Genomic DNA, 25,135 nt, shown 5'->3' with positions numbered 1-25,135 from the left:
TCATGTTCATGCGCGAAGAAGGGAAAGTAGGGCAAACTTCATCTGCCTATTGAATCATTATTTTTCGAAAACTGAAAAGAAAAATAATTCGCTACATGGTGGTGTTGAGTCTTAAATCCCAAGGAAACGTGGGCTTTCGATTTTCGAAGTGCAAAGTTTCAGCGTTCAGGTAGGAATTTTCGGGATATCATGAAGTATGGTAGGCAGTAATGTACCCATATTTTCGAAAGGAGTGCTTTTTTTAGTCTCTAGCTCATTAACTTGGAATTTTCCAGCAATTGAGTTTTCTAATTTACTGAATGGCTAGGGGGATAACCCCTACACACCCTCCCTTGGCCACGCCATTTGTCGTAGGCTAGTCTTTGCCTGAAATCTTCATTTATCTTGTACAGGGTGTACCAAAAGTCCCCTTACTAGGGTTACCAGACACACACATTAAAAAAGGTAGTGTCTGCTGCCACGTTCTTTTTCTGCTGGAACCTCAAAAAACATGCGCGTGGCAGCAGACTCTGTCTTTGTTTTATCGTGATTTCATCATGCTATGTATGTGATTACGTCTGTAACACATACTGTGAAGTTGTAGCGATTACTTTCACAAAAATGTTTTAAGAGTATGTCCCTTAGCATTCTTCTAATAATAAACCTAAATGCTCTCGTAGTTAGGTTAGGTTCTGTTAGCATTAAAATAAAATCGCTAAATGCTTTCTAAAGGAAAAGATTCTAAATTACCTATACATTCATTCCCACTAAAATTCCTGGACCTTTAGCAACCTTGCTAATGACTAGGGAATGTGCAGGACAGAACTTTTTTTGGTCGGGACGGGAGAGAATCGTGATTTCCGGACTAAGCCGGGAAATTTTCGGGACGGGAAATGTTTAAAAATTTCCCGACGTTGTGGAAATCACGAATTTTACGTCACTGTCTTTTATTTTCTTCTTCTTATTATTATTATTTTACAATTTCCGAGAAGTGTCAAGACACTTACAATGCAGAAAACATCAAGAATTAACCACTTTTAAAAATAACCATCTCGGGACCCTGAAAAGTTTGGAAATCATTCACCGAAGTCGGGATCGAGACCAGAGATGTCCAGCCTCATGAGACCCGGACTCAACCTCAGCCTCGACCTCCACGACCATTGCGAGCCTGAGGCCGTGTGAGGCCGAGATGGAGTTCGGAGGCTGAGGCCATGTGAGGCCGGAGGCCAAGATGGAGTTCGGAGACTGAGGCCGGAGACCGACCTTCAACTCGGAAACCGGGCCTCACGAGGCCGTGACGTTGACTTCCGCCCGCCGAACGATAAACGTGCAAGATCTTCAAGACGACTGGCCCGCCGAACGGGACTAATGTAACTCCTCCATGCAGGACATTTTTAGTCAAGACTTATATGATACAGCTGAAGATTTGATCTGCCAGGTTCTTTATTATTTTGTAGTGACGTTTAAAGAAGCTAAATTAAATAATCCCTATTTAAAATGTATGTAAGATTTTTTTTGCAACAAATGCAAATCGTTACGAATACGTCGTCTGTCACTGGAATACCCAGTCATCTGGCAACATTGATTTCTGGTAGTGGAAGATCAAAATCAAATGGTGTTCCCGTTTCGACCTGTAGGAAATTTTTTGAAGGTCGCACTTTAGATAAAGTTTATTTTTCGTTACCTAAGAAAGTCAAGTGTTACGGGTCCTGCACAAATATGGGTGCTAAAAGTGCAATGGTGGTGTTAGCTGAAGGGGCTGAAGAAATGGAATGTGTCATATCTATAGATGTGCTGCGTAGAGCCGGAGTAAGACTTGGAAATTTTGCTTATAAATTAAGACAATGGTACTACTTCGATCTCGCGAAAACACCTATAACTGATTTATTTCGCCCTTTTTAACCTTCCTACTTACGTATTCTGCATTCCGGAACATTCTTTACAGTGGATTTATGCTTTTCTCACGAAAATAATAGCGGATAGCCCCACAAACCATTCACGGATAGCCCCAAAAAACATTCACGGTAAGGTTAGGTTAGGCAAACAGTTAAAAAATCATTTTTCTAGAAAAAACAACATGAATTCGCGCTAAACAAGATTACACGATGAAAGAAAATAAATTGACGAACTTCGATAATGCTATAGAAACTGATTTCCGTAAGTAGTTTCTTCTGTAAAAATAAAGAAATCTGTTTTCACTAGATCGAAGTGTTACCAAGACAAATTACACTATATAGCCAAAAGTCACCAGACACCATAGGCACCAGCTAGGTAACTAATAAGATGTCTGGCCCGAGCCCAAACCAGGAAAATCAGACCATGATACTACCTCCACATTCACTTGTGTGTCCTGTTACTTTTGGCTATATAGTGTATAATTAGCTTTTAGTTGTTAACCTGTTGTTGTCTGAAGTTTAATTCCAGTCACAACAGTGATGTAGTAAGAAGTGTACGTCTTTGAGGTTCTTACAACACCAGGGAATGGTATGACCAGTACCATTGATTTTCTTTAATTTTGATAACACTATACTTTAAACACTAAATGTGAAATTTGTATGTTCAGGCAAGTGAATGGGCATTGGAAATGGGGGAGGGCAAAATGGTCCATCGTCCCCTCCTCCTCCCGGAAATTGACATGTATTGTTCATTTCATGTTACCAAAAAGCAGAAAGTTTGTTATTTCTATTGTTAATTACAAAGATTAAGTCTAGTTAGGTAGTATTTGGACAGAATAACCTAGATTAAAAACTGGGTTACAGTTCCGATTGTTTTATAATTCTTTTCAAATTCAAGCAGGAAGACTAATTATCATAGAATTTTGGCAAACATTGTCACACGAAATTTGAACCTTCAGTAAAGTAATGAGCACTGTTTGGATTTTGAAAAAAGTTATTTATGTTGAAAAAGACAACTTAAAAATTACTTTATGCAAGCATGCACACTTCCCATGGACAATGTGTTTTCCATTGACAAGTGACTGTAAGTATCGTAGACTACTGGGAATTAATGTAGATATAAATCGGAACCTTAGTAGAATGTGAGTTAGAGATTGGTGAGTTCATTGAACTCTCCAGCCTAGTTATTGCCTATTTTTGTGGGAGCAGGAAAAGGTTTATTATCCATTTTGCCTTGACTCATCTCACTCAAGAGGTCGCTAGGTGCCGTGGCTTGCCGCGAGTTGGTAGCTTCCTGGAGATGAGGCCTTGCTCGAAAAGGTTTATTATCCAACCTTAGTAGAATGCATTTAGCGACTTTATTTTAATGCTAAGGGAACCAAACCTGACCTGCCTAACCTAACTATGAAAGCATATATTGAACAAAATCTTAAGTAATCGCTAATACTCCGCAGTACGTGTTAACAGAAAATAAATCGAAATTGAGGCATGTTAAAATTGCATGAAATTGTAATAAAACAAAAGGAACTTGGACCAAAAACTGCATTTGATGGGAAAATTTTGAGTGTACAATAAAGGGACCAGTTTTTTCCCCCTTACCATTCCACCATTTAGGCCAAAAAATACATGATTGCTCAGTTTTTAAAATTCCAAAAATTGGAGTTTTATCTGAGAAGTCGCACAACATACACTCTATGTTCTGTCTAACGTTCAAAACAAATTTTTAACGAGATTTGTGAATGTTAATTTCAAAATAGAATATACATTTCCTCTGCATTTTAGTACATTAACTGCATGAAATGTTAGAATTAATGCAAAACAGTAGTGCTGGATAACCAGTTATCAGTTAGATTGATACTAATAAATTTGGAATAAAATACAGTTATTTTTGCTCTGTTTATAAAATGGTGGGTAAAAATTTACTATTCCACAAACACATGTAACATCTTCCGTTTCGTCAGTTTTAACATTCATATTTACCTATCTGCTTCACGGAACATTCTTGAAGGTGTATCCACGTTTTTTTGATGAAAGTAATGTCAAGTTTTCACATTATGAGTACTTCTTTATTTGCGTTGTTTCATTTCCGTAAGAAACAGTATGTTATGTACACCTTCACAGATCATCGCGCGTCGTGCGTGTGTTTTGTCGATACAGTATTTCCAACCTTCGTAACCCAAAAAATACTGAAGTGAATTTTTTTTAAGCTTCTTTGCATTATTTTACGAACAAAATTTTAACTATTCTTGCCTAACCTTGCTGGAAATGGTTCATGGGGCTATGCGTGAATGGTTTTTGGGGCTATCCATTTTCAAGTACCCAATTACAAAATCTAGTGGATCTTCCACACCCGGTATGAATTTCACCAGTCATCCACGACACGTCATCTTTTCGGAAAACACTGGTGTGGTTGGAAACCCTGCAATTGACAAGACAGAAGCACAACGTGGGATAATCTACGGAGGTGTACGTGCCAAAGTCTTTTGGGTAATGGTTCCGATTGTTTTATGATTTTTCCTAGCTCAAAGACTAATTATTGTAGAATTTGGAAATCATTGTCACACGAAATTTGAACCTTCCTTAAAGTAATAACTGTTTGGACTCGAGAAAAAGTTATTTATGTTGAAAAAACAAACTTGAAAATTAGCTCACGCACTTCTCATGGACAAGATATTCTCGGTCAACAAGCGACAGTAAATATCGTAGAAGCATGGGAATGAATGTAGAAGTAAATTGGAACCTTATTTTAATGCATTTAGGGACTTTATGTTAATGCTAAGGGAACCAAACCTAACCTGCTGACTTTATGTTAATGTTAAGGGAACCAAACCTAACCTGCCTAACCTAACCACGAAAGCGTATATTGAACAAAATCTTAAGTAATCGCTAAAACTCTACAGTATGTGTTAACAGACATAGATCGAAATCGAACCATGTAAAAATTGCATTCGTAGCATGATGAAATCGCAATAAAACAAAGGGAACTTGGGCCGGCTCTTCAATTTTCCTTTATTAAAGGGCGAGGTTCAGCCTGCAGCTGTTCTACCAATGAATTTCCGCTATGATACATACCCACATGACAGAAAACACCTTCCAAATGTTAGACAATGCTACAGGAACTTATTGCCGTAAGCAGTTTCTTGTGTAAAAGTGAAGAAATATGTTTGGTATATGAAATGGTATATATATGTATATATATATGGTATAATAATAATCATAACCATGATAATAATAATTGTTGTTGTTCTAGTATTCAAGTTTTATCTATGGTTTTCTCCTGCTTAGAAAATAATCTTAACACACCCATGCTACTGAGCTCTGCAAAAGTGTATGACCTGATATTTGTGAAGCCCAGATGAAAATACTCATCTTGAATTAAAGTAGAAACACCAAATTTGTACTAGGTTTTAGTTTATAAATTTTGTTATTTCTTTACCCAATTCACTTGTGGCCATCACATGTTCTCTCATTCAAAGACTGGTTTTGTTGCTTGCATGAACTTAAGTCACAGTTAGCCTAAAGGTGCATAAACAGAATATTAAATAAACAATTTTGCACATGTACTCTGATGTTTAGAAACTTTTATTTTTTCTATGCAGATCCAAGTGACTGTAGCAGGAATTGGTGGTAGTGATGCAGTGAAATGCAGCAGAGATGTTGTAATTAAACCTGACCTTAGCCTGAAAGAAGCTGTTCAGAAAGGGCCGTATGATGTGATTATTCTCCCTGGTGGTCTGAAGGGCTCACAAGGACTTGCTGCAGTAAGTGTCTATTGTTATGTTTCTTATTAGGTAGTAGTAGTAGTAGTAGGATTTGAGTAGGGAATCCTGATTAGAGAATTGATTTAGGTCTATTAACAAGGCTTCCACTAGTGTGCGTTATTTACACCCATATTTCACTTTGTGATGCTCAAGAAGCACTTGCTGGACGTTATGTAATGTCCAATTTTTACCATGGTTTCAGATCTGTTTATTATGAACATTCTTATCTTCGTTCATAAAAGGCGTTAGGTTGACAACCATTTTACCTATTGCTATTTATTTATTGTAAGGCAGATACAGCTTCTGCTGGAAAAATAAGCTGCACATTGGCCAGTTTAGCAGTTACTAGCTCTTCCTGTGGAGGTTAGTCAAATTTGGTTACTCAGTCAGTAGAAAAGCAATGTGTATGAAATTGATCTAGGCCCAGAGATTTTCATGGGTGAGGTTGTCACTTATATATTGAAACCGAGTAAGTTGGCCAATTGAGAATAAGGAATATGTGATAGACACTTCACGTGTGAGTACAGTTCAAAAACATAGAAGTGTTAGAAGAGTTGCTATAAGTTTCATTCATTTGATGTTGGTTGTCGTAGCATGAGCATGTTTAAATAAATCGTTTTATTTCATGAGAAGTATTAATGTCGCAGCAAAGTTCTATTTTGAAATTCGTAAATCTGAAACTAACATGGAAATTACTGACGTGAAATTTAGAAAATTTCACACTTCCACGTTGCACAATTTAATGGTGCAAGGCGGAAGTGCGAAATTTTCTAAATTTCACGTAAGTAATTTTAAACTCCGTTTACCGCATCTATCATGAATAATATGGGTATGATGATGAATATTTATAACAGTACTGTGGGAGTTACCAGTGGAGATAGTTCTACAGGGTGTCCCACGAACGGCGCAACTGGGAATTAAGAGTGGCGTTACTTTGTAACCGAAACCTGTACATACATAAATCATACACCAAATGTTAGCCCTGTCCAAGTAGATATTTTTAAACATAGAAACAACAAACGGGGTGCAGTGTTGTTCATGCAGTGTTGCCAAATGTAAGTGAAAGTGTAAATTTATTTTTCCACAAAGCATGGAAAATTGCATGTCAAACATTCGTACGGAAATTTGGATGTCAATTTCCACCTTGGGTAGGTGGACTATTTCGCCATCTATAGTTCAGAGAAGAAAACTGATCGTTTTCGCGTATAGCCAATCCTGAAATGCCTCGTAAAGGCGTACCGGTCCAAATGGGTGTTTTAAAAAAAATATGAGGTACAGTGGCAACACTGTTGATGTTTGAAGGCAACAAAAGGTGTGTTTAGTGATGGTCTATGACATGGAAATACTGGAAACAGGAAAAAAGAAAATGAAAATTATGGTGAAAAAAGTGTTACTTACCTACTCCTGGCAACTATGCAATGCGATAAGAGCGCCCACCGAACGAGAACAAAAGAATCAGTTTGTTGTGTACTCAGAACTGTTTGAGCCGTGCATTTCGCATTATTCGTAGGGGATGATTAGAATTGTTCTGTGAAATGAAGTACTCTTTGGAAGAGAGGGTGTTCATTGTGGAACATTATTTTTGTTCAAAATCGTACGCTAGTGTAAAAACTGTGTTTCGCGAGAAATATCCGAATAACAGTGTTCCAGAAAATTCGACGATCGACTTGTTTCCAGATTTCGTGAAACAGGATCAGTTAATGACAAACCCTACCACAGACAACCACCAGTTTTGACACAAGGTGTGCTGCAGGATGTGGAGCAGAGAATATCACAATCTCCCAGGAAATCTGTTCATAAACTTGCTGCACACTCAGGTGTATCAACAACAACTCACCGAGCGTTAAAACAATTCCACCTACGTGCATATAAGGTACAGGCTGTGCAAGAACTGAAGGAAGCAGACAAAGGTGCACGTGTAAGATACTGCCAGTGGTTTAGAAATTTTATTAGAGACAATGGTGTGAATATTTTGGTTAAGGTTTTTTTCACGGATGAAGCATGGTTCTACTTAAATGGATATGTCAACAGTCAAAATTCTCGACCCTGGTCAAGTAACAATCCCCATTTGTTACATGAACAATCACTTTGTCCATGAAAGATCGGTGTTTGGTGCGTGATTTCGCGGAGAAAAATAATCGGTCCATTCTTTTTCAACACAACAGTTGAAGGAATAGTTTATCGTGACCTTACCACACAGTTTATTTCTCTGTTGGAACGTGATGAACGTGATTGTTGGTTTCAACAAGACTCCGCAACATGTCACACGTCTAATGAAACTTTAGACATGTTGGCAGAGTTTTTTTGCGATCACATTATAAGCAAAAACTTATGGCCCAGTCGCTCCCCTGATCTGACGTCTCCAGATTTTTTTCTGTGGGGTTATTTGAAACAAACAGTTTACATTAATAACCCAAGAACACTTGATGATCTAAAAATAAACATTTGAACAGCCATTAACAATATAAACCAATCAACCTTGCATAAAGTTGCTTCCAACATGATAAAACGTGTTGATGAATGCCTCAGGGTTTAGTATGTCTAAACTAGATGTTTCATGTGCCATTGGGCCATTGGGCCACTATGATGCCACCACTGGTTCCGGCCCATATAGACCAACTTTTGCCATGAGCGTACATTTTGCCGTGACGTGATATTCATATATAGGCTGCGTCACCCACTCCCTCTTTCCTCCCCAGGGAAAATGGTTGTCATTTTCAACATCTTTTGTAAAGCTACACTGCCTGTTACGCACATTGCATGGTTGCCAGGAGTAGGTAAGAACACTTTTTTCACCATAATTTTCATTTTCTTTTTTCCTGTTTCCACTATTTCCATGTCATAGACCATCACTAAACACACCTTTTGTTGCCTTCAAACATCAACAGTGTTGCCACTGTACCTCATATTTTTTTTAAAACACCCATTTGGACCAGTACGCCTGTACGAGGCATTTCAGGATTGGCATTCTATGTTTAAAAATATCTACTTGGACAGGGCTAATATTTGGTGTATGACTTATGTATGTACAGGTTTCGGTTACAAAGTAACGCCACTCTTAATTCCCAGTTGCGCCGTTCGTGGGACACCCTGTAGTTTGGAAACATAGCATGTTACCTATGTGCAAATTCAAAAAAATTCAAAATTTCTGACTCGAGAAAAAATTGATCTGATACACAATTATTGGAGTATGGTAGTCATACAACTACAAATTTTATTACCTTAGTGCAAGCAATCACTGTATAATGGTGGATCCAGGAATTTGGTAAATTATTCCTTCATGTAAAATTTAGGCAGTGAATTGTAATTTTACAATTTAAGTCTTCAATTTCTCAAAAATGGATGTTGAAATTTTAAAAAAAAAAATTGATGTGTACACACCATTATTCAATAACACTACAAAATATGAAAATGGGTTAGGTTAGGTAGATTAGGTAATGTATGATAACATTTTGATAGATAAATTCTTATGATTCAAGAGTAAAAGTCTAACAGAAATACAATATAAAGACAATATTGTTTGCAATATAAAGACAATATTGTTTGATTCAAAAGTCAGGTCCCGTAGGCAACTCCATTATTAGTGCACATAACGAAAAGGAGAAAGTCCTGGTGTGAAAGTTGTCAAGGCCTCCCTTAAGTAGATTTTCAGGACACTCGTGGACTGGGAGACACGATTGTTCAGTGAAAATTGTGTGCTACTTGTAGACAATGCACGTGCAGGATGGTTTCCGTGCGTACTAGTTTGTAAACTTTAATTCGATCAGAAGACATGCACAAGAAGAGTGTGCCTTAATAGTTCTTAAAATGTAACTAAACATTATAAGTTCAACTCTCAATGCGAACCCCTGACTTATTCATTATTCCACCTGCTGATTGAGGTGATACAAAAACCTGTGGAACAATGAATGAGTTCATTTGCATTGATTTTCTTTTGTGCAAATGCTAAGTCAGTGATTATTTTTATAAGTTGCTTGTAAGAATTAAAATTCTGTCCATGTTCATTGAGAATTTATTTACTCCTAATTATCCTGTGGAAATTATTTTTGTTTTTAGATGATTATTAAGAACGATGTTATTGTGTTACATGTGTTCATTTGAAGCTATGGGAAAAGACACTGTATGGAGTTTCAATTTTAAACTGTTATACATATAAGTGAATTACTATCTTTTTCCGTTACACTTACTTGTAATGTTTACATAAATTTTGGTGGCACCTCCACCATCCACTTGAGAAATTCTTGTTTCACTGCTGGGCGGCTTCCGGTTTCTGTCATTTCCCTGCATGTCACTAGGAGAGCTGGTGTAATCAGTTTGTCTCCTGGGTTTCAACTGTTGCAGTAGCGGGAGCCAAATATGATGCACCTGACCGCTGCCAATGTTTAACTCATGCGGAAAGTGCATAATTGTGTGCATCTCCTTGATTTTGATGTCATTTAGTGTGCGCAATGTATACCTAAGTAAAACATTTTTGACAGTGTGTTTATTGAATTGGAGGTTGTTGGGTGATATTTTTTGGCTTCTGTCAAGTACTGTCGTGTGCGTTCACTGATGGCTGTTATAGAACTACCAATGTAACGCGAGTTGAAGTAATACTGGGCATCATATATTGCTGGATTGTCTAGGGGGATGATTGTTTGTGTTCCTTTAGTGCACTGGCTAATTTAGTCAGTGTTTAGTTTGATGCCGAACTGCCTCAGGGTCTTGGAAAGGCAGTTCGGTGTTACATGTTATTGTTGCTTGTTTACTGGTGATGGTTTGGATGCCGGATCTGCATCTCTACTTTTCTGCACCATGTTGGGGGGTTGATGCACCTTGTAACCAAAGTTCCCAAGTGGTTGGTGGCAGGGGCCTCCAAAAATAATAGAACTATTATAAGTAAGTCTCGCTGATAAATTTAATAATTTGATTACGTGTATGGAGTATACTATCGCGTTGTTTATCCCATAAACATGAATTAAACTGTTATGGTTCTTTTGATTTGATTTTCCAGTCTGCTGAAGTTGGCTCTGCTCTGAAGGAACAGGAAAGCCAGGGACGAGTAGTAGCTGCTATTTGTGCAGGTGAGTGTACGTTTCACATCAGGACATGGTGTTTTGTGAATAGAATACAGGTTGTAGTGCAAATGTGGTCAGTATCTTGGGAATGAATTTCAACGTTGACATTCATACATAAATTGTAAGGTTCTTCACATGCTATTGGATTAAAATATTCATAATGAACTGATTTGATGGAATCATGAAGTGTCTGCTAACAAGTGAAAAACAACTTGAGTATGATGATGACATAGCCTTAATGCATGAAAAGTATAAGAAAGAATGTGTTGTTAACATAGGCGTGCGCAAACCCTCTGATTAGGTGGAGCAAAAGCCTTGATGAAAGTTCAGTCGGGAAAGAAAAATCTCATTTTATCTCACTCTTTTAGTTTTATTGCATTGACGGGTATTGCATATATATATATATATATATATATATATATATATATATATATATATATATATATATATATATATATAAACATATTATTTAAATACATTACATAATCAATTCATCTGCTTCATAACAAACCATATTTAAACATGATATAAATTGTCTTTGAAATGTGCGTGCTCCTTTTCCTCCAATCCAAACTGTTATAGCAGCAACTGTTTGAAGTACTTATTTGCTTACTTGTCCGTTTGGTAATTCACAATGCATTACAGAAAACCAAGAAATTGCAACCGAAGCGAGCAAGAAAATTTTTTGATCCGAATTTATATAAATTGAAAACAGTATTGATTTAATAGCGTGCAAAAAAAATCATGGGATGCTATGGCATTCTTGTTTCGTTTACAATTTTTCTCATTCAGATCGGTCGGCTCTGAACTTGACAATACTGCAAGAAAAGCAGACATAGCAAGGAAGAAAATTTTACGAAATGAATTTTTATTTATATAAAATTAGAAGTCGAGACGGGCAATTGCCCCTCTGTGTCCCCCTGCAGATGCCCCTGGCCTGGAAGAAATAATGCAAGAAAGACATGAAAACTAATTCCATCTTCAGTATTCTTTTGTCCTGCTACTCTCAGATTCTGCTTGTCTTGCATTCTTTTACTTCAATGTTTGCCCCTTCTAGAATTTACTTACGTCCAAGGTTGGAAAAAAGCAATGCCCCCCTGCCCCCTTGTGGTTGTGCCCCCATAGTTGCTTCATACTTTCATCGGCTTGAAAATACTTCATTTTCTTTAAGAGTATAATATTGTTTAATAACAGCAATAAGATTCCTCTACACTAAATTTCTAAGTGAAAGTATAATAATATAGGAGCATGGAATGTCTGGAAATGGGGTGGGAGGGGACAAGGATGGCCACACCTCCCCCTTCGAAAACAAATATCAACCTATTTTACATGTATAATTTGATTTCAGTCATAGTAATTTACATTAATTATTTTGCAATAATTTCAAATTCAAGTGTTGTTTTTTTGAGGGGGCAACACTATTATTGGGTAATGTGCCCATGGAAAAATATCTTGTTTGTCCCTTCGTGGAAAAAAAATATGCGAACGTCCGTAATTAGGGGGCAATTGCCCCCCCCCCCCTCCGTGCCCACTCCTAAGGTTGTTAAGTGTCTAGTGTCTGATGCTTTAAAAATGTAGCAAAGTTTGATTTACTTTGTCTGTGAAGCATATAGGCTAGAGATGCTAGTATTGTTGTTGGTGAAATATGCATATTACATGCATTCTCAAATATTTAAACCTTACAATTAAAAACAATAAGTTTCAGATTGATTGATCTTCTTATTTATATGAATGCCCCCAATAATGAAAAAAAAATCCATATTAGGATATGACCAGAAATTCATCTGACAGAGTTGCACACTTTCAGCAGTTGAACCAGAACTGATTGCTTTAAATATGAAAAAGCGTCAAAATAATTTTTAAAAATGTTGCCACCATTTTGAAAATATCTTCTGCATAGGAAAATGTTTCAATCAGGAGATCTGATTTTGATTTGGCATTATATTTATATGATTAATGTCTTATAGGAAACTTTTCCTGCAAAACTAATAATTATAGTTCATAAATTTCCTTATTTTATTTAATAGCTATTATCTAGCCTAATAATCATCTTAAATAACTATTTGCAACTGCCACATGAGGAGAAATACAAAAAACGAAATCTCTGAAGTACATACTCTAGAATACATTGGATACTTTCAATATTCAAACATACTTTCACAGAATTGAAATAAATATACATCTTATGCAAATCTCCTTTTATTTGCCGACAATTGTAAAATATATACAGTGGAACCCCGATTTTACATTTTCCCGCAATATACATTAAATCTTGATGGCCCAACATAGCAAAATGTAAAAATTTCCCACATTTTAATTTTCTTTTCATCTTGGTACCCTGAAAACCGTAAAATCGAGGTTTCGCTGTATTAAAATATCAAATTTCTGTGATATGTAAAAGAATTTAGATTCTCTCATAAAGTGGTGCGAAATATGGAACTTAAACTTAATCCTCAAAAATGTACATATTGACCTTCTCCTTAAAGAAAAACACATTAAACACAAAATACTTCATGAATAATAATTGTGTTCAAAGAGTTGCCGCACCGAAGGACCTGGGCATCATATTTGATGAGAAACTCTCCTTTTCTGAGCACATCTCTGCAGTCACTAAGGATTCCATGCAAATCTGGGTCTACTCTATTGTTTTACCGAAATAAACAACCTGTCTGCTCTCAGCACTTTTTACAAACTTTTCGTTTCACCTAAAATTGAATACTGTTCTCCGATTGGGTCTATTGTCATCCCCTTCAAATTTAGATAAACTAAATTCTGTTCTAAATTTCTTCCTTGCCATTGTTCATCACCAAATTCCATCCACTAAACACTTGCAAAAGCCCATTCTTCTGAAAATTAAATATCCAGTCTAAAATGTAAAGATTTAAATGTTATGGTGCCTGACTTACAAAATTATACGAATGTAAATTGTCATGTATAATGACTGTTCGCATTTACCTTTTTTCAGCTCCAACTGCTCTTAAGGCTCATGGTATTGGTACTGGAAAAAGACTAACTTCTTACCCTTCAGTGAAGAATGAATTGCTCCAGGGAGGAAATTACAATTACTTAGAAGACAGAGTGGTTGTTGACGGTAAGAATTTTTTTTATTATTTCATTGCATTTGCAGCTTTTGATAGAACAAAGTTTCAGTGTATGTGATATAAAACAAATATTGCATGTGTTGCAATGTTTTTCATTCATATCTTTGTCCGTAAGCTGTTTAATGTGATGAAACTTTCATTTTATCTATCCTACTTCTGAAAACCACTCTATATTCAAATTAATTTTTTAATGCTATTTTTTCCATATTATAATTATTCTTTTTTTTTAGAAATTCTTCAATGCTAATAGGAAATAACTAATTTTTTGAAGGGGAGGCACAGATTTTTTGATAAATGAGCAAAAGAGTAAGTGTCATGGCTCTCCATGAAAATATTGACACCTGTTAAGTGAATATGATTTGTAATATTATTGCTTGCTTCAGTGGCAATATAAATAGTTCTGTAAAGATTGCATCAAGATTACACTTATTACTTAAAGACAATTATTGCACATTTTTTTATGTTGATGCATTATACAAAGTACCAAGTGATGAGGAATTTGCAAGTGTCTGTAATGTCGTTTTTATTTATTTGTGACATTGTTCTTGAATGTGCTGATTTTAATTTCCTCAGAAATAGTTCCCAGCGATTTATCTTCTATGTTGGGAGATAGTGAGAGTGTTTTAACAAATGTTTTTATCTTTGTGAGAACAGCTGACCTTTTCCACTCTCTCTGAGGAAGTCTTTTAGTGTATCCTTGCCTTTTTAATGTGTTGTGTATCTCCTGTGCAGATCTCTTTACAACCTGCACTCTTTTACCATTTCTCTCAAGTGGCTTTTTATACCCCATTTTTTAGCTGAAGTAAGGATTTTAGGTAACGGAATATACTGCAAAAGGGCCATACGTGTTAACACGCCCAAAATTTTTTTGCATCATCTTATGGCCTTTAGATGGAGTATTTATGAAGGTATTAATTTTGGCAATTAAAAATGTCAATTGTAGGAAAACCTTTAGTCTTGTGTTCTGTTATACGAGTATTTAAAATTTATAAATCATTTTTACACTGTTTTTCTTTTGGAAATACTACTGTATTAACAATTCCCTTTAACCGTAATGATTTTACTTAATATACTACATAATAATACAATGTCAATGATCCCATGGAATAGCAGAATAAACTCAGTGTGAATTTGAAGCTTCTTGTTGCATGACAATTTTGTATTTGTGAGCTTGGCTACCATTAAGAAACAAAAATTTTGTAGTAAAGAAGCATGCATACTGGAAACAAAATGTTGTTATTCTTGCTATGGATTCCTTGAGAGGTTTGAACCACACAGGCATTAAATATGAATGTAAACCGTAGAATAACAACATTTTCTCCAAGCAAGGGAAGTGAAGCAAGTGGGTAGTTATTGCTGAGGGATGCAAAATTCTATTCTTGCCCGAGATGTATAAATCTAGTTCCAACTCTTTCCATTGGAATGGAAATAAGTAATATAATTAAGCCTTGTTTCCATATTAAAAAAAACAAAAACACTAAACACATTATTTTAGATTAGTTCTTCATCAGAGGAAGACCCTGATAGAGGGTAGAAACGTTACGTCTGAAGTTTTTTTTAAATCTTAATAAACTGCCTTTGTCAGCAACCGTGTTTTTTGGAAATGAGTATTTTTTTTTTAATGTAATTTTATTCATTTTTATAACATGGGACTCATTTCATGCAACAATTTTGTTTTTTCTGAGGTGTCTGTGTGTAACATGAAGATTTGTTTTGCTTTTTTTTAAAGTTATGTGAAAGTTGTAACTCAACCAGGGATGAAACCTGAGTCTTAGACATCCCCTACCTGTTCTCTACTATCGACCTGCCAAGCCAACATCTGGTCTTCCCACTAGAGTTGTGCAATATTGAATTTTGATATTGACAATATAGATACAGTGGAACCTCGATTTTACGTTTTTCAGGGGACCAAGTTGAAAAAACTTAATATGCGGGAAAATGTAAAACCGAGGAACGTAAAATGGGGGTTCCACTGTATAACTAAATATCTTGATCTGAACTTGGGATTGAAATTTTAACATATAATCGTATTACTCATGGAATGGGTGAAAATAGTAGACCCAAAACACAATGGAGTGCGGTGGTTTGCTCTGAGTCTGTAATAATTAACCCTCCCCCCCTCCCTTTCGCCCATTGATAAACCACAAATAAGTGAAAATTAATGACATTGCATTTGTCATGTACAGTCACGGACACTTCTGGCTTGTAACAACACCATTGATTGTCAATGATATAGTCGGGCTTGGTTGTTTGTGAATGTCCATTCATCAATTTCATCATTTCATCACTGATCCTCATCTTCGCAAATTAGCCAAGAGGCACAAAACGCGAAGTAAAATAAACTAAATCAATCAATCAACCAGACATGTCCTTGACTGTACAAGGTAAGTAGGCACAAATGAAAGCCATCGTCAATCTCAATAATATTGATATAGTTGGTGTCAATATCCACATCAAAGCTCTGATACTTGATACTCAATACTGAGATATGGTTAAATCATACTTCTCACAGTTTTGAAACTTAGCTCTCTAAGTTCTTTTTTGATTTTTCATTTTAAAGAACTATGGTCCTCCCCGATGCACAGTGGTCCAGAATGCCAAAAAAAGTTGACAAAAATATAAATTTTGAATTTTCGGTAAGGGAGGATAAAACATGAACACTTCTCTAAACAACTAAATGGCACATGAAACATCTAGAGAAATTTTTCTCTAAATCAATTATTTCTTCGTATTTTCGGGCCTCAAAATGGCAGTTTGTGAAAATGGAATTTTCGGACTATATTTTGTACTTTTTTTTAAGACTTGTAGAAATATTTTTTTGTCGAACAATAACATTGTGCTAGGTAGACTCACAACTTCTCAGTAATACACAGGAAAAGAACACATATTTGAATTAAAGTAAAATATAGCATTTTTATTTTTGACTTAAGAATACAAAAGTTATCTTGAGTTAAGGGGAAGAGGGACAATTTCCCCTAGGTCTTTGTTGTTGGGCCAGCTGCCGATCACTGTTGCAAACTTTTTTTTTTTTTTTTTTTTTTTTTTAAAGCCAGATCTGGTTCTTTCTTGCACTTGTTTGGCTGTGAACTGTGACACCCACCCTCTGCCCCACTATGATGCCACCACTGGTTCCGGCCCATATAGACCAACTTTTGCCATGAGCGTACATTTTGCCGTGACGTGATATTCATATATAGGCTGCGTCACCCACTCCCTCTTTCCTCCCCAGGTATTTTAATATATTGCGCCGTGCATAAGGTGAAGATGACAATAATGTTATCCGGGAATCCTTTATTTTCGATTTCATATAAGCATCATTAGATTATTGAGATGGGCGATGCCGCCAAATCTAGGCGGTAAAAACTAAGAATAAATTGCCATCACTTTAAAGCTAACGGTAATAGCAGCGCCCCCACGCTCTGACCTAAAATTACCCTAGGAGGCATTTTATGCAACCTTCATTAATCTAGCTCCTTGAAAGTCATCTTTAGTTCTATTAATGGTGAAATTTAGCTCTTTAATGCACATCAGGTTTGGCAACACTGCCAGGATGGCAAGGAGATGCATTAGGTTTATGGGACCATTATTTTATTCGTTCTTTCGGGAATATCAAACATCCAATGACATAGAAAAGTACATGGATGGAAAAAGGACACGTTGAACTTTGTCATAGTAGAAGGAAAAGTCGAAAATCCCATTTGATTAGCTGTAACTTGAAGTTGAAGTTGATTTTCCATAAGGAATACATGGGATTCTGTAAATACTTATTAAACTTATTTTTCAAACATTCTGTATAGCTTACTAATCAACTTGAAAAACAGTTTTCACTTGCAACATGTAGAGAAATTCATACTCTCTTGCATACTAAACCCTTTTTTTAAAAAGCAGTGCCCAATCTGTCTATATTGAAATAAATGCACAACTGGTGCGTAATTGTCCCTCTTCGCCTTAACATAGCTTTCGCTGCTATTTCCCTCGACGATTTCTAAAGCAAAGGATACTAAGAAGTACTGTGAAAATGGGACGGGAGGAAAGATTGTTACTTTTGACAAAATAACTTACTAGTGAATGCGTGCTTTGCTGTTAATGTAGTCAGCTGGCAACCCTGAATCAAACGTGGTCTTGTGTGCAGGTGGTGGGGAATGGGAGGTCTCCGATTTTGTTATAAGCTGATGCTTAATACATACCGTATTTACTCATGTATAATGCACACTTTTTTCCAAAATTTTTGCCCCCAAAAACTGTGGTGCGTATTATGCACGGAATAATTCAGACAGCCAACATGAAACCGTGCAGGGTCATTCCATGATTTTGGGACACTTGCATTGATTTTCCATGTTTACGGAACCCTATCATGTTATATATCGTTGTAAAGCTTGAATCCTGCAGTTTCTGAATATGGAAACAGTATTCCATACAAGATATCAACACTAATGTGTAATGCGGTTGAAATAAGTTCATCAAAACATGAAGAAACTTTCTGATTTTTATGGTACTTTGGATGAAAGAAAACATAAGGAAAAGATAATAAAAATTAAAATGTATTACTGGCCAAATAATATGACATACATGGAGTGTGTAAATTCCTTAATAGAAGAAATCTTGTGCTGCTAACTGCTATTTGGAAGGATTTGAATGTGCCTCGTATAAATGTTACATTAGTCACGGAAAGAGAAAGTATATATTTTGAAAAAGAAGGAATGAGCAATTGAATAGGTATGATGTCATATTTTGAAAAGGAAGGAATGAGTAATTGAATGGGTATGACGTCATTCACTCTTGATCAGCATAGCAACAGATTTACAACCTACAACTAAGAAAGCCATTTCTTGAAACTGGATTGTACTGCGCATTATATACGAGATATAATTTTTTGTCACTTTTACCCATCCAAAACCAGAGTGCGCATTATAAATGCACACATACTATACACGTGTAAATATGGTATACTAGTAGTGTAGTGCAACAGTGATTTATTCAAACGCCACCAACAACCCCTAACACCCCCCAAAATTTTAATTAACATCTTCCCTAAACTTTTTACCAAAGGCTCACGCTGTGTACAAATAAATATTACCCACAAGCAAAATTAGTTCGTAAGTCCAAATTATAATTACATTAAAGAATTTGATAAACAATACCATTATTTGTTACAGTAATTGTATTAATTTTGAACATCGTTATTGTATTTCAAAATTGATAAAAATGAGAAGTAAATAACATGTTTAAATACCAAACTGAAATGCAGGAGCGCACATGTGGGTGAAATTTACACAGGAAATGTTTCTATGGCCCTGTGAGGGAAACTAACGAAGCATCACAGCTGATCCAAGGTCATGAAATTCGGAAGTGTTCACTGGGTGGAAAGGTACTGAGAAAGGTTCTCGGGCACTCATTGGTAAAGGTGAAAAAATAGTTCAAAATGGCTTGGGTCATTTTTACCCATTCACATGTCCTTACGGATTAATGGTGCTGGTGCATCATAGAAATGCACAAAACATTCTTCATGAAAAATGTGGTGAAGATAGGAATGATCAATTTAAACATTTCTTTCATTCGTATTAGATTCTATACATATTGACAATACTGCTGAAGACTGTGTTAACTTTAGTGTTGATGTGTCGTGGTTCTGCAGCAAAGTATTTTAAGGATATAAAGATTGTTGCTGAATAGAAGATAAATTTCTTAAAAATAATTTTAGCTTTAAAAAATGGGGTGTTTGTAGATGCTTTTTCTTCTACTCTATGCACTCGCAAAAGAAGATTATCAGTTTTGAAGAAAGTAGCGACAGAAATAAAAAGCGATAAACTGAAGAACTTCGTCAGGAAAATACATCTAAGAAAGTCACATTCACCATGTACAATTAAAGGAGAAGGAAAGATATCGGAACTAATGAATAAATATTATTTAATGCCTTGAAAGACATTAATTTATCTTGAAAGTGATTTAATAGGAAGTAATGAATAAATATTTATTAATGCCTTGAAGACCTTATTACGATACTTTTCACAATTGTTATTATTATTATTTGTTTTATTATTATTTAATGTATTTATGGGAATGTTTTTCAGTCTTCCAAGTGCATTGTAAATATTGTTTAGTTTTACTGTGGTCTTGTGTGTGTATTGAAATAGGTCAAAATTATATTTTTTGCATAAGAATCAAAATAATCAATCTCGTGAATTCTGTGAACCAAAAATGTCAATTTTACCTTAACTATGCTTATCTTACACATTTGTATTGATTTAGGGGTCAGATAACGAGCTCCTGATTTTTGCTGATTTTTATGGCATTCTGGATCGCTGTGCGATGGTGTAGTGGTAATGTCTTTTTATAATAGTTAAGGGTTCCCAGGTGTGATAACCAATGGAGGCACAAAATTGTTTGGAACATACAGTTTAAAGAACTGTATGTCCAGTCCCAATTAACCTATCTCTGTATAAAGTGGACTTCAAAACAAACTTTAACATTTAAACAACTAACTCTGTGCTGTAGTGATATAATGCAGGGTGTTTAAAAATTGATCTGGAATCTGGCAGTCTACTCAGTTATGAGTTACACAAATGTGTCTTAAGGATTTTCATGAGTCCTAAACAAAAATTCATACTCAGTCTACCTAGTCATAAATACTGTCACAACTTTGGAGGCTGGCTGGACACCTTCAGGGCAAGGGCGGCACTTGCCCACGGGGAGCTGTAAGACCTGAGTCATTGTGTGGTGTACTGTGGACGGCTGAAGGTGATTCTGATACAGGTCATGATGGAATGATGAGAGTATGAAAATCGAATGGCTGTCATTGCACTACATAAGATGGGCAAAGCAGCAGGTGAGATTTTCAAACTTCTCCAGAAGCTTCAAATCTCAAGGAGGTTCGTATATCGCACTATCCAGGGATACACTGAAACTGGAACTGTGAACGACAGGCCCAGGGCAAGGCGACCTCGACCAGTATGGACGCCAGAGGTTGTGAAAGCAGTGGTGGCATGTGCGTAATAAAAGCCTGTCAGGAGACAGTCAGTGCTGGCTCAGGACCACAAGATGTCCAAAATGTCCATGTCTCATGTGTTGCGTTGTGACCTGGGACTGCAAGCTTACAAACAACGTACAGGTCATTTCCTTACTGAAGCGTTATAATATCAAAGCAAACGCCTACTTACGCGGTACGCAGCAAATGGACACAGATGAATCCTTTTCACTGATCAAAAACTTTTCAATGTTGAGGAGGCATTCAATGCCCAAAACGACAGGGTACATGCGAGGAGTTCACGAGAAGCAGTCGACAAGGCTCCGATAGTCCAGAGGGTTTATCATCCAGTCAGTTATGGTGTGGTGGGTAGTGAGCTACGAGGACACAACTGAGCTGCATTTCTGCAAGCAAGGCATCAAAACATCGGCCAAGGTGCACCAAGAGACTTTTCTTGAGGTTGTGTTCGAGGGTCTCACGAACATACTCTCTCGCAGTCAGGCCTGGAGTTTACAGCAGGATTCGGCAACAGCCCATAAGGCTAAGACGACCAGCAGTGGCTCCAGAAGAATGTGCCGGACTTCATTTCCACTTCTGATTGGCCCTCTGGTAGCCGTGATCTTAACCCTCTGGCCTACAAATTGTGCTTCAGGAAATGGCATGCAAGAAAGGACACCTCAACATGGCCAGTTTGAAGCATTCTCTTGTGAAAGCATTGGCAGATTTCCCTGTAGATGTCATACGTAATGCAAGTTATGCGTGGCAACACAGACTAAAGGACTGCGTGCATGCTAAAGGTGGTCAATTTTAGTAGCTATGAGTGTTTTGTGTTTCTCACATATCCATGTACCATATATTATATGGATATTACACTATCCCTAACCATCTTGTATCTATTTCCTGCAAACCTTTTGACAGTATTTATGATATGACTAGGTATGTATGTGTGCATATATGCGCACTCATACATGCACACACTTAATTTTTCACTTTTGTGGTGTCTCCCTTTGGGGACTGAATGGTGGGTGCCGGAAATATTTCAAATGGGTGCCCCAAAACTGCAAGTATCAACTATACGAAGTAAGGAAACAGGTTTTTGAATCGGAAACTCTATATATTTGTCTCTAATCCATTTCGACATTTGCATTTGTCTCAGTATTTCACCAGATGGAACGCCAACTAGACTGGCTGTTTTCAGAAAGATTTTGCCAAACTTGCAAAAATCCAAGGAACATTGGTTGAGCCCTGTTGCCATTCTTCACATCTATTATTTGCCAGTGAGGAGGGAAAGGCCTTGACAGTTCTTGAGTCAGTTTGTCTTTTGTGTTATATATTGGCTGGTTACAGACTGGCAGCATGGATTTGGCCAGCAAAATATGTAGAATGTAGCAGATAAGATTCAGCACTTCTGTGACAATCGATGTTGTGACAGCATAATTCTCCAGTTGCATCATAGAATGCTCAACCTCTTTCCTAGTTGATGTCCCATTTAACCTTTAGCAGACTGAACTTGCACACGCACGTTTGTGCAACCTCTCCGAATTGGATTTTTGAAGTGTGCTTTTCAAACTTACCATGATGTACAAAGAAAATTGTAGGTCAAGAATTAATTGTCGTAGAAATATGAAATTAGTTTGTTTTTTTAACCTCCCAGTAATGAAAATTAACTGAAGAAAATAATTTTAGAAGTTAGATTTTCCACCCAAATTGAGTCTGCTACAAAACTGGTTGAGGCAGGCAGTATTGTGCATATCTTAGTTGGCATTTTAGGGCAATAGGTCTTTTTGTATGATTCTTGCAATAGGTGAGCATAGCTCACTTTTGTATCAAAGATAAAGTTTCACGTATGTTGGTGAGCTTAAATGTAGGAAAACAACATTTTGAAGTTGAAGTAAACTTCTTTGTGAAGTTGAGTTCGTCGTACTTCATGGAGGAAGTCCTAAAAACAACATGCTACATTATCAACAATGATTCTGCTTTTGGGACAAATCTTCACAAATAGGGTATGTGACCTTTGAGAAGTTGTTTTCGTACTATCAGCTCACCAAAGTAAATGTAGACTATCTTTGATAATTTTGTATGAATTGTGAACATTTAAAACTATTTTTCACTTCACAGTAAAGAAACAAGACAGGCCTTTTCCCTATATTCCTAGATTACAAATTGCATATCATGGGATGCAAGTACCAACATAACTTTGTACTGATTTATATACTATGCACTGTACACCATTACACTTATACAGTGCATTCAGTTTGGTTCGGGGCCGAGGTAGCGTGCAACTACAGACGGCAAGGCATGGCACAGATGCCAGCAATTTTGATCTGTAACATCCCGCTAATTTTCACACACATATCTTTAGCAAGCAGACAATTATATTTATATTGTATAATGAGTACTAACCTGTTTTATAAGAGTTGTTCAAAGTAGTGGCCAACTGCATTCACACATTCCCCGCATCTTTTGATGAAATTTCGATTGACATATTTATTCTGTTTGCAAGTAATTTTCTTGCCATTGTTAACCTGGCAGGATGCACGCTCTCTGCTGGGACGAAAGGACGTGTACTGGGTAAAAAAATACCCAGAAGAAAATTGCTTCTTAAGTCAAAATTTTAATTGTTTCAAAGCATGTACGTAAATACTAATATCTTCAATGATTAACCTAATTTTATTAAGTTTGAACATTGTTATTTCATATAAGATGTAAGTGAGTAATTGCATGCAATTATGCACTTTCCGCACGAGCTGAATATCGAAAGTGGTCAGGCTCATCATGTTTCGCTCCTGCTATTACAACAGCTCAAACCCATCACGCACAGCAGACAAAATGGCTACACCAGCACCCCTAGTGGTAGTCGAGGAAAGAACAACAGGAACCGAAAGTCAACCTAACAGTAAAGCATCGAGTTCGCAAGTGGGTGGTGGCAGAGGCCACTGAAATTAATAGAACATTTACAAGTAAGTTTCGCGGATATATCTCTATTAACTCACTTACGTCTTATATTATCAACTGCGTTGTTTATTCCCCTCAACATGAATTGTTATTTCATTGTGCAAAGATAAAGTTGAGAATTGTGAGACCATTGAAATACCTGCCAAAAAGTTCACTTTAGAACGAAGAATTTTTGTGTGACACTTATGTGAAAACTGAATCATATAGAGACGTTTGTAGGCAATTTTCACAGAAATTCCCTGGCATTGTAGCTCCAGATAGAGAAACAATTAGGCAACTTGTTCCGAGATTAAGAGAAACTAGATCATTAAATGGTAGAATTGCTGATTCAAAACTAATATAAGAACAGAACTTACGATAATTACGGAAGAGGAACTTTTCCGTGTCAATCAAAATTTCATCAAAAGATGCTGGGAATGTGTGAATGCAGTTGGCCACCACCTTGAACAACTCTTATAACACTGGTTAGTATTTGTTATGCAATATAAATATAATTGCATGCTAAAGTTATGTGCATAAAAATAAAGTGGATGTTACGGATCGAAAATGCCAACATCTATGCCATGCCTTGCCGTCTGCAGTCACGAGCTATCTTCTTGGCCCCAAGCCAAACTGAACGCACTGTGCTATGTAGATGTAGATGCACGTAGATTTTTAGATACACCATGATTCTGTTTTGTAGCTGTGCAATTATAGGGTTCTTAGAATTCTGGGCAATGTTTGTAAAGGGTAATTTAATTTTTGCAGGTAACCTCATTACAAGTCGTGGCCCAGGAACTGCATTTGAATTTGCGTTGGCCATTGTACAGAAGTTACTTGGGACGGATGCTAAAGACCCATTGATAAAGTCTATGCTGCTGGATGTTCCATGTCCATGCTAATTATTCGTTGGTTGATATGTTTATACTACAGTGTAACAAAATATGTTCCTTTCAAATTTGTAAGATGTAATTTGAACTGTAATTATGTGAAAAAATATTCCTGGACTGTATTGTTTTGTTCAAGTATTATACTTACTTTCAAATTTTATGTTCCACACTGACTGTTCACAAAATGTAAAATAAAATTGGAAATAAATAATTCTAGTGTATTTCCAGCAATTACTTTATCCCTGTGCTGTGTGCGGCATTATATACAGTTGGGGGAAAATTGATGTTATGGAATGACTAATACACACCCTAAAATTCCTAGTTTATATTCCTCTTGAGCAGACAATCCATGTAATAATAAAAATTGTAAGGCCATGAAGAGTGCAAGATTGTTTTTCAGGATAGGATGAAAGTTAAAATAATTCAGCATATTATCAATAAGTCCCTAACAACTCTAATTTACATTTGACTGTACAAGAGGGATGAAGTAGTTGGGTTTGAGTGCATGAGGTAAATAATTACCAGCATGTGTATTCCTAGTGTAGAATGTTGGT

General features: G+C 36.4%; 1 protein-coding gene across 1 annotated transcript; it reads left to right on the top strand.

Annotated features, from left to right (window-relative positions):
* The first annotated feature begins 1,434 nt into the window (after positions 1-1,434).
* On the top strand, positions 1,435-24,802 carry dj-1beta (class I glutamine amidotransferase-like superfamily protein dj-1beta). Its single transcript, XM_083135275.1, has 5 exons — positions 1,435-1,788; positions 5,474-5,635; positions 10,629-10,698; positions 13,658-13,783; positions 24,460-24,802. The coding sequence occupies exons 1-5, from the start codon at positions 1,477-1,479 to the stop codon at positions 24,591-24,593; spliced, it is 804 nt and encodes a 267-aa protein (XP_082991401.1). The 5' UTR covers positions 1,435-1,476; the 3' UTR covers positions 24,594-24,802.
* Positions 24,803-25,135: the final 333 nt, after the last annotated feature.

The sequence above is a fragment of the Lepisma saccharinum genome, chromosome 14 (genome assembly GCF_977018435.1).
Source record: "Lepisma saccharinum chromosome 14, izLepSacc3.1, whole genome shotgun sequence".
NCBI classification, from domain to species: Eukaryota; Metazoa; Arthropoda; class Insecta; order Zygentoma; family Lepismatidae; genus Lepisma; species Lepisma saccharinum.
Note: the sequence above shows the minus strand (reverse complement) of the source record. Positions and strands in the feature narration are given on the sequence as shown.